The sequence below is a fragment of the Mastacembelus armatus genome, chromosome 8, assembly GCF_900324485.2.
Source record: "Mastacembelus armatus chromosome 8, fMasArm1.2, whole genome shotgun sequence".
Lineage (NCBI taxonomy): Eukaryota > Metazoa > Chordata > Actinopteri > Synbranchiformes > Mastacembelidae > Mastacembelus > Mastacembelus armatus.
Window position 1 is genome coordinate 644,423 of NC_046640.1, and position 11,023 is coordinate 655,445.

Genomic DNA, 11,023 nt, shown 5'->3' on the forward strand with positions numbered 1-11,023 from the left:
TATACTATAGCAAAGTCCAGAAGAAACATGAACAATTAGACAGTCAGGCAGACCAGACAGACAGTGGACCTACATGCAGACAGGCAAGTTATAGAGAAACCTTAATAAATCAATGGAAGTATAGGGGAGAGACCAGGTGAACACAGAAAAAAATAAATCAACAGAAGGAGAACCCAAAAATGTCCAAACAGAGACTGTCCAGAAACACCAATAATTGGAGTGAGTGAACAGAAGTCATGGACATGTGGTAGCCGTCACAGATGAGATGGCTATTGGAGGAAGATAAGTGTTTGATATAACAAACCGAGATCCTGCCTCAGGTGGAGGAGTTTAAGTATCTCAGGGTCTTGTTAACGAGTGAGGGAAGGACGTAATGTGAGATTGACAAACGGATCGGGGCATCGGCAGCGGTGTACCGGTCCATTGTGGTGAAGAAGGAGCTAAGCCGGAAGGCGAAGCTCTCGATTTACCAGTCAATCTATGTTCCTACTCTCACCTATGGTCATGAGCTTTGTGTCATGACCGAAAGGACAAGATCGCAGATACAAGCAGCTGAAATGTGAGCTTCCTCTGCAGGGTGGACGGGCACTCCCTTAGAGGTAGGGTGAGGAGCTCGGTCACTTGGGAGGAGCTCGGAGTAGAGCCGCTGCTCCTCCACATTGAGAGGAGTCAGCTGAGGTGGCATCCGAAACAGATGCCTCCTGGGCGCCTCCCTGGGGAGGTGTTCCGGGCATGTCCCACCGGGAGGAGGCCCCGGGGAAGACCCAGGACACGCTGGAGGGACTATGTCTCCCGGCTGGCCTGGGAACGCCTCGGTGTCCCCCCAGAAGAGCTGGAGGAAGTGTCCAGGGAAAAGGAAGTCTGGGTATCCCTGATTAGGCTACTGCCCCCGTGACCCGGTCCAGGATAAGCCGAAGAAGATGGATGGATGGACTGAGGAAAAGCTATTGTGTAAATAACTGGAACTGATAGTGAGGTAGGTAAGGCTGAGGAACAGGGACTGACAGGAAGTCTGAAAATGAACCAAAATAAAAGTCCAGCACAGGAACTTTACTGGGATAGCTGTGTACACTCAGGTTTTTCATGTGCAATGAGTGATTATTAAAGCGATTACAGGTCTATTCACTTTCTGTTTAAACAACAAATGAAATAGAAGCCAACTTGGCTAATTTGCCATCTTGTTTACAACAATTTTTACAATGCCAACAGCATCCGTAATTTAGGAAAAATGTGAAAAGATTATAAGCCTCCTACCTTTTGACTACAGTGAAACTGAATCAAATTAAACAGATGTACATATTATAATACATACATTTAAAACACCATGAAAGAAAAATGAAAATAATGAGTTTCTGCTGTGCATACACACACACACTTTCACTCTTTATCTTTTCCATCACCTGTGTGTGTGTATGTGTGTGTAGATGCTTTTAATAACAGTTAATAAATATTGTTATGCGTCTGTATCAGTGGGTCAGATTTCAGAACATGCTGAATGCACAACTGCTCTTTCTTCCAATCTGTAAATGTCTCTATTGCCCTCTCACCTATATCATCTTTCATGATCTTGATATCATGATATCACACACACACACACACACACATCTCCACCCTTTTCCACGAACACTGGAACATAACTTCCTGGTTCTGGAGTAATTTGACTTGTCTGATAAGACTTTTAGAGGAGATGGACAGACAGAGTAAGCAGAAAGACAAGAAAATGAGTTGCCCAGTCATGTTAGTGCATTTCTATGAAGGAATGTGTAACTTACTGGACACAAGTTTAAACAGTGCTTACTAATAATTTTTCTTAGTAAATCCTGACCCAGGACCGTGATATATCCAGGGTGGACGTCACAAATATGCACTCCAACCAGTCAGCAGCAGGAGTCTACGTTGGTGTGGGTTAGCTGATCCTAGAATTCCACTCCTGACCTGAGATAAGACAGAAACCAGGCTGAACCATCTGGAGGTCATGAAGTTCAGTCTGTTAAGAAGCAGTGTCTCTGGAAAGAATGTATTACACATTTACACTGTATTAACCTAAAACATTTAGTTAAAACCAGCTATTGAAAGAGCTACAACTGGGAAACTAATGTCTATTTCAATTCAATTTCAATTTCAATTTGTTTGTATAGCACCAAAGACCACCAAGACCAGGCACTTAATGCAGAACCCAACAATTCCCTACCAATAACATGCCTTCTCTTAGCTTATCCATTACAGCTTGGTTGTAAAAGAAATGTTTAGTTTGATTGAGACTCCATAGCTTAGAGGAATCATGTCTTTTTGTGTTTGACTTATGTTCTATATCATATTGAATTTACTACAGACAAAAAATGTGATCTGCTAAGCTAGTAACCTTTGGCAGGACTTTAAACTGATTTAGCATTCTCAGGTGACATGACTGTAGTCCTTACTGAAGTACTGCACTGAAGAATAATACTTCAAACTTTACTAAGATGTACTTTTCCCTTTTTACTACTACTTTTTACTAATGCTAAACATACATACTTTTTACTAATGGTTAAACATCGCATGTTAACCAGTAGTCCTCACCAAGCTACTCTACTGCAGTGATAAAATCTTTCTTCTAGAATCACATCATCCCACAAGACCAGTATCAATGCAGGCTAATGACAACAGCTGTATTTTGCATCTGGCCTTGTTGGCTTTGAGAATGAACACTGAAAGTCAGAGGAAACTTTTCTGCCAAACACTCAAAGACCTACACAGGTTGCTTAAACACACAGAGCTACTGTGGACAGAGATGACAACAAATAACTGCATTACTACATGAACTTAATATGTACAGACATAAAGACATGTTTGAGTTCTGACCTTTTGACTTCTCTCTCTTTTACTCTCCTGTAGTCTGTCCACCACCCAGACTTGTCATGTCTCGGTCTGTTCCTGCAGACTTCCTGCCCACTTGCTCTCGCTCTTGCTCCTTTCAGCCTCTCACTGATCATTAACCTCACTTCTTGTTGCACGCCCACGCTGCTCATCCTGATTGCGTCCTGGCAGTGGGATGGCGGTGCGTCTGCTGTCAGGCCCTTCACACAGAGTCTGGAGGGGAGAAATGGATGACTGCTTCATTGGAAGTAGTTTTAATGAGGTAACAAATAAGGAGAAGGTGTCCACTCTCTGAAACACACACTTCATTAGCAAACAGTTGCGATAGATATGAAGACATTTTCTTCTTGTCTTTCTGCCCTACAGTTTCAGAGTACATCAACTAAATAAATGACAAACGTCAAACAAAAAAATAGAATGAAAAGCTTCTTCTCTAAAAAGTTTAGTCATGGGCACAGTTGCAGACTATTGTTGTGAACACACACACTCACAACAACTACATTGTGTTGTTGTCAAGGCAGGCCCTGCTTTCTGTCCTGCTCGACCGGCAGGGTTTGGCAGACCAGAAGGCCTCCTGTCTGCCTTAACCTCATTTCTGTAACAGATCATCTCATTCATTCAATTAGTAAACACACACACACACTTTCACATGCACATCCAGCCACCAAAATCTATGGCCTCCCAATCCAATTGTTGAAAAGTGAACTGATCCCCAAATGTCCCTTAGATCAGGTCTCTGCGATGCCGTACATGATCAATGGAAACCTTTTGATCCATGGAAAGATTGCCTTCATCTTGTTAGGAAAATGTGCAAAGAAGAGATAAAGTCAAATCAATAACCTTTAAAGTGAAGATCCGTGTTAGTCAATGAGGGAACAAGAAAAGTTCAGCGGTACAAAGCACAACCAGAAAAGCATCTTAAACAGAAACTGAAGATGAACGTAGGGCGTTTTATGTAAACATTCAATCAAGATTTAGGATTGTCAGCTAAGCAGCTGGCAACTCAGCACAGTGGTAGTGTTGGTTTGAATACTGTAAAGCTCTTCCCACTTGGATTTCCTAGAGCTGTTTTTAATGCTCCATTTCTGGGCCTCATGTTGGGGCCTTGTGCCAGGTTAGAATCTACAAATCACTTCATTACACCTGAATGCACGGCTTTAGTCCAGTGTGTTTTTATAGATTAAAAAAGTTGGAGCTAATGGGGGTGTGGAGTGGAGTTTAACTAGCCCTGGACTGAGATCCAAGTGGAAAAGCATGCTTAGTATAATAAAGAAGCCATTTAAAGAATAATAGCAGTTCACTATGACTTGGTGTGCATACATACTGGGCAGTTGTGGCCTAATGGCTAGGGAGTCAGACTTGTAACTTGAAAATTGAAGGTTTTAGTCTCAGGTCTGGCAGGAGTTGTTGGTGGTACAGGTTAAATAGCTAGTACCTGAGTATAGGTTGCTGTATAAATTGCTTTCATACTGTTTTCTTCAGTGATGCTTTCCTGTGGTCAACACAATGAATAACAGTAGCAATTTATATAGCCAGGTTATCTCGGAACACAAATATAACAGGCTGTGTTAAAATCCACTGTTTGTCTAATTGAATGTGTCATTTGAGGGATTTATACAATTCTGTGAGGACCCTGGATATACAAACATACAAAGATGGGATCTTCAGTGCTGAGGAAAAAGATGGAATAATATCTGATACAGTTTACAGCCTCTCACTCAGTCGGTTAAATGCTGAAGAATATGCAGCAGTTGTTTGTCACTTTAATTCTCAGTGTTCATGGTGCTTTTGTTTTTTCCCTCTCACACTCTGCTCTAGTGATGATTTAGTAGTGACTTTGGTGAGAACAGTGTCATGAAACAGATGACAGGCAGTAAGTAAGAGCCAAGTAGTAACCACACCAATATCAGCAGTAATAGGGAGAGCTGCAGGATTTTGGTGAAGAGGATGACTCAGCTGTTAGGAGAAGTGTGTACAGTAGTAGTGAGAAGTTGCAGGGATAAGAAGGACCATGCAGTCCTTCCTGGGAGCGTTTTGCAGGGGGGTCTAGCAGCAGGCAGCTCCCAGCTTCTCTTTTATTCCTTGCCTCTCTCTTTGCTCTGACACATCCGTGTTGATATCAGATTGATGGGCCGCTTTGATTGAAGTTTCTTTGTCGTGCTGATGTCACGGCGAGTGATGGATGAGGCGTGTGCGCCAATAAAGACGCACGCACGCACACTCCACTCCTGAACCGACAGCCCCCCACCCTCCCCTGCACACACACACACACACACACCAGTCCCAGTCCCTCCCGTGACCGGCTGAGAAACTTCTGGCCTCCGGTCACCCTAGGCGACGTGACGACGGACCACGTGACGCGCGGCAGCGGTAAGAAAAGAAGCGACACGTCAAAGATAGAGGAGAGAAACAGAAACAGGGTCTGGCGGAAGAGAAAACATGGAGGAAGAGACAGTGTGACCTGTGTGTAGGTGAAGAAGTGACTTGACGCTTTTCTGTCTTCTCGCGGTGTTCCCCGCTGTCACCGAGCCTTTGGAAACGCACGTTGAGTCGAGCTAATAACAGGCCTTCCGTTCACGCACACAAACACACACGCACAGCGACCAACACCACCGCAGACCGCATGATACTTGTGTGTTTGGGGCCTGGTAGCCTCCACACTTTTTGGTTGTACTATTCTGCATCCCGGATTCTCATTTTTTCACAAACCCCATATCACAGCTCACATCTTTTGGAACAGTCCTTTAATTTCCAGGATTTACCTCCAGGATTTCACACCATACTATTTACTCCGTGTTTACATTTTTCCTGTTGTGGATGGATTTTTCGATTGTTGATGTTTCGGTAGATTCCTGATCTTTGCTGATAGATTGAAATTCCCACCGTGCCTCGGGTCTGCGTGGACAACATGAACTCATTTGTGGAATACCCCATTTATAACCGAACGGCCACCGGCGCTTATTCTGCGCAAAAACCGGGATACCACCAGCATCCTCTGCATCACCATCCTCTGGACCAGCATCAGAGCTTCCCGGTGACCTCCTTCCACACCGGACCCTCCGGCTCCCCATCTCCCGTTAACGGGACCAGAACTGACCGCACGAGTTACACCGGGGATGGGCGGCTGTACGGGGCCACTGGAGCGGGCACGGGCGGTGGAGAAGTGCACGGGACCACGGGGGCCAGTCAGCATCATCAGCAACATTCACATCATCATCATGAGCTACAACAGCATGAACAGACACACAACAGCTATCACCATCACTCGCACCTTCACCAAGCCCAGAGCTTACAAAGCGGAATTTTGCAGCCATATAATAACGGCAATAACGGAAACTCTGGGGCCTATGCGGGCCAGGCGGAGTATATTATGGGTCCCTCCAACACCGTTCACTCCCAGTATTTCATGGAAGAATCTGTGGCCTCCACCTACTATCATCAATCATCCTTTTCCAGCTCGGCCCCCACCATCGGGCCCAGCTACGGGGCCCTTCCCGGGGCCTACTGTGGGCCTCAGGGCGCTCTGGCAGGTTCACAGTACCCGCAGCAGCTCGGCGCAGGTGTGGACGCAGGCTACCTGGGTGTTCCACACAGGGGAGGTTACGGGGAGCTGCCGCTCTCCCACGAACGAGAGCGGGGGGATGACGAAGGCCAGCAGGCCGTGCAGGGGCAGACCTTCGACTGGATGAAGGTGAAGAGAAACCCGCCCAAGACAGGTAGGAACTGGTTATTGATTTTTCATGGTAGTAAAATTACACACAAAACTACACATTTAATGACCTATATCCAGAAGCCAGAAGACGCGGGGTCGTGGCCTCTGCTGGATTCAGGTGTTCTAAAAACGCTCGATATTTAGTAAGAGGTGAGGACATTTGTAGTCAGCAACAGTGTGGAAACCCACTTTCCAGGTCAGGCTATAAATGCGTCTTAGTAGTTTTCGATATGGGGCCTACACGCGCTTTTAAAAACTCCTGTAAGAGCACGAGCTCAAGAGGTGCATTCTGGTAAATGACATTCACTCAGCATTGTAATTTTTAATTTGTTTTGCAGACCTCACTTTACATTATTTCTCTTTGTAAATTGTAGTTTCCTTCCGTTCCCTTTTTCATGTATTGCAAAAGTCTTAATTCCTTTTCCTATCATTTCATTTGGTTTGTATTATCAGTACTCATAGTACGCATAGTACCCATAGTGCCCATAGTGCGCACACACACCATTTTGCCCTAAAAAGATCATTAAAATGAAAAATATGATTCTATCAAAATACGTCCTAGTTGAAACCATAGGACACACATTTACAAATTAAGTTAATTAGACGGTATTGTTCATGTATCTTAGTTATTGCTGCTATGAAAACATTTTTTTCAGTATGACGTAAACTTAACTATTGCCCTTTTTTCTTTGAAAAGAAAGGAGTAGTTATATCAGCTATGCCCCCCTCCCCAGTCAGAGCCTCTTTTTTAATGGATATAGCAGACGGGCTTTTTCTCCCTGGGAACTCTGTTCAGTTCTGTTATCTTTCAAAGCAACCCCCCCACCGCCATTCCATCTTTTGGGTCTACAATTCGGCCTTTTCCCATTGTGAGGTGTGAGGTGGTGGTCTGGAGATAAGGTCAGTGCAGACACAATGCGCTGATTTACACCAGAGTGCAGCTAGAGGCCTATAAAACCTGCGTTCAAGTGGCCTAAGCATTAGAGCAGTGAACAATAGGAATAGTCTATTTCGCGATTCACGGTGAAGACAAGTTGGCTGTAGAATAACGCAAGATCATATTTGTTTATTTGGCTAAATACAGCGCTAATTTGTCTTTTCTGTAAACACAATGACGACATGATTTTCTCTTCTTCCATCCAGTCAAAGTGTCGGATTTCGGCCTCGAAGGCGCGCACAACAACGCCATCCGCACCAACTTCAGCACGCGGCAGCTGACGGAGTTGGAGAAGGAGTTCCACTTCAGCAAGTACCTGACGCGCGCGCGCCGAGTGGAGATCGCCGCCACGCTCGAGCTCAATGAGACGCAGGTGAAGATCTGGTTCCAGAATAGGCGCATGAAGCAGAAGAAGCGCGAGCGTGAGGGCGCGTCCGCTACGGTGCGCTCCTCCTCCGGCGCCGGCTACAGCAACAAAGAGCTGGAGGACACCGACAACTCCTCCGCGTCCACGTCTCCAGGTGCGTCCCCGAGCTCGGAGACGTAGTCAGCCATTAGTGGTCTACTATTTAATGCATTCATTCTCCTGAACTAAATCTTACAGTTTATTCCTCAAGAAATCGGCCTGCCCTATCTCTTTCAGTTTTCCCAGAAGTTTTTCCCAATACATCGCCTTCATCTGGACTTTTTCTGTCCCTTAGTTTTAGATGTGGCTAGAGAGAAGAAAAAAAGAAAAAAAACTCTTACACTATATGACCTCAAGAAAAAATCTGTTCTGGATCATTTGCTGCTTTTTGTGGCTTGTGAAATTATTAATCAGTTGTTTTTTAAGGAGGGTATATACAAATATGAATCTATGTGACCAATATTTACACTAAGGGCATGACCTTTGTTGTGAGGTTTGTGCTCACAGGCCAGAATGGTTGTCACCACAGTGCATGTTTGATGAACAGTTCATGAATAAGAACCTTCAGGGCTTGGACTGACATACCTCTTATTTTGGCAGCTACTTTTAACTGTAAAGATATTTCTACAGTATCCGGCATACAGGGTGATGATGGACTATTCCACGTGTGGCATCTTTAAATGATGTCTGAAGTTTAACTGGTAGTGGGCTTTTAAGGTGGATATCAAATTTCCTGCTTTCCTATTTTGGTGACGTTTTCCATTTCCCCTATCGTGCCTATTGTTCACTGAAATGTGAAACAGCCCTTAGCATAATGGGACACTAACACTCTCCACTGAAAGTCCTCATAGAGACAAAACTCTGGGTTATGGGACAATTTTCACATGAAGAATGAAAAAACAAAAAAAAGAAAACAACAAGCTCTGTCCATACCACTCTGAGCCCAGCCTAACTACATGAGCCTTATTATCAGGAATACAGGGAGCCTGTGCTGGCAAAAATCTTGTATCAGTGTTTGATTTCTGAATGTTTAAAGTGTTGTTCTTTGTTTGGTTCATCCTACACAGCTCTGTCCTTTGCACTAACATTTCAGACACAGAGCTGATGGTCTGGCTGTTCGATAAGACTCCCAAATTTGGATGCACAAGCTCAAAAACCTTAATATTCCGTTTCCTTCAGGCTGTTACACCACTATGTCTTAGTTAGACTCAGGGGTTAATTTGGGAAGTGTGTGTGTCACTGTGTTATTGATAACTATCGAAAAAAAAAGAAGTTTGTCAGGAACACATAACTTATTTTTGAGGTTAAAATGAGGGCAGTTTAGAGTTTACTGCCTGTCCCCTGTGAGAATAAATTATTGGGTGATTTTATGTTACTGACTGTAGATTATGAGAAACAGCATGTGAATAGAGGTTTTCCCTACGGACAGCATGTTACTACTGGAGGTCATGATGAAAATTATAATATGTAAATGGATTTTACACCTGAAAAAATCAGACTTCTGAATTTTCAACAAACAGTTAAGAAAATAAACACATTTGACATATATGTCTACTGGAACCCGACCACTGATCAATAAATTGTTTTACTTTCTCAAAATACATGTTGTTTACATGGACATTCAGGAGTAAATCTCTTTATATATGTAATATTTTCAGGTTAAATGTTGGCCTGTATTGTGAACTGTGGTGTTTTTACAATGTATGTTTTTAAATGAGAGCAGACTGGCTGAGTTTTATTAGTTCTGCTGCCTTAGAAACACTACCAATCATGTTCATGTCTGTCTTTTTCTACTTTAAGCTACCTCAATTAAAGTTTCTTCTGTCAATCCACCCAAGAGATGATAGTTTACTCTCTGAACTGGTCACAGACTGTTTAGTGTATGATAAAAATGTATTGATTCATGGGTTACATGCCACATGCCCCAGCATGACCTTATCTTTCTGCAATTTGACAGCTATTTCAGGGACAGGGTGCCAAAAAGTCTGTGAACGAGCTTATGTTTGGTGCAGTGAGGAAGGATTACTGGCAAAATGTGAAACAGACACCAAGCCAAAGGTTACAGCTTGGTTTACTGTCAATAGTTCATTATTTGAATCATTTAAAAGTAAGTATGTTTGATTAAACTAAATGATCTTATGATGGACCTTTTACATGGCACAGTGACCCTGCTGAGAGGAAGGGCCTTCGTTTTAAGACCCTCATTATTTCAAAATTGTGCTTAGAAGTGTCATAATCCCAAATTAATTTGGAAGTGCTTTACAGTAAACCTGGGCCCTCTTGCTGAAATACTGAACAAGGGTAATTTTTACCCTGGGCACCACTGGGAGAGGAGGAGAAGAAGCAAGGAGGTGGTAAAGATTTGGTAGTGGACTAGATTTACAGTATTGCTTTATTAAAGGAGTAATCTATGTATCTTTGTATTGTTAACAAATCACATGGAAAGATCCAAACCAACATTGCTCCTCTGTGCCATAACGCTTCAATAAACTATTAAAAACACATCAAAGAGTCACACTGGAGCACTGGGTGACATGGTCCTTTGTTGCCACAAACATGCACACTGTAGTTTGCTCTAGCAAACTCTATATTAAAAATGATGAAAGAAGGTTGACACATCATAATAGACAGGCTTACAAGAGGAGTGATGCTTACCTAAATAAAACATTTGATTACTCAGAAATGTGAACTACACTCCCTTAAGGGGGAGAAGGAGAAAAACGTGAAGTCAAAAAGAGGAAATGATTAAGTAGAATAACACAACATACAGAGAGCTTCATGCATTTCAATAGCAGTTAGGCCTCTCACATTCATACGTCTGCATGGCCTCCAGATGACCCAGAGGGACACAGGGGGCTACGGTGAGGAATGCAGCAGGGCTTTCCAGGTGGCTTGCCGACCTGCTGACCTTTAGAGAGCCTCTGGGAAATCCAAACATGTAAACACACTCCTCCTCCTCATTGCCATCTACTTCTCCTGTCTGCTAGTCCGAAAATGCCCATCCTGGAGCCTGGGTGGCAGGCTCAGTCATCACCTCATCTCCAACACACACACAGGACACAAACATCCCTCAGATCCTCTTCCACAGGCACAGTTTTAAAGACATTTACTA

General features: G+C 43.6%; 1 protein-coding gene across 1 annotated transcript; it reads left to right on the plus strand.

The window, feature by feature from the left end:
* The first annotated feature begins 5,334 nt into the window (after positions 1-5,334).
* LOC113141112 (homeobox protein Hox-B1a-like) lies at positions 5,335-9,706 on the plus strand. The gene is made up of 2 exons (XM_026325334.1): positions 5,335-6,572; positions 7,712-9,706. The coding sequence occupies exons 1-2, from the start codon at positions 5,765-5,767 to the stop codon at positions 8,050-8,052; spliced, it is 1,149 nt and encodes a 382-aa protein (XP_026181119.1). The 5' UTR covers positions 5,335-5,764; the 3' UTR covers positions 8,053-9,706.
* Positions 9,707-11,023: the final 1,317 nt, after the last annotated feature.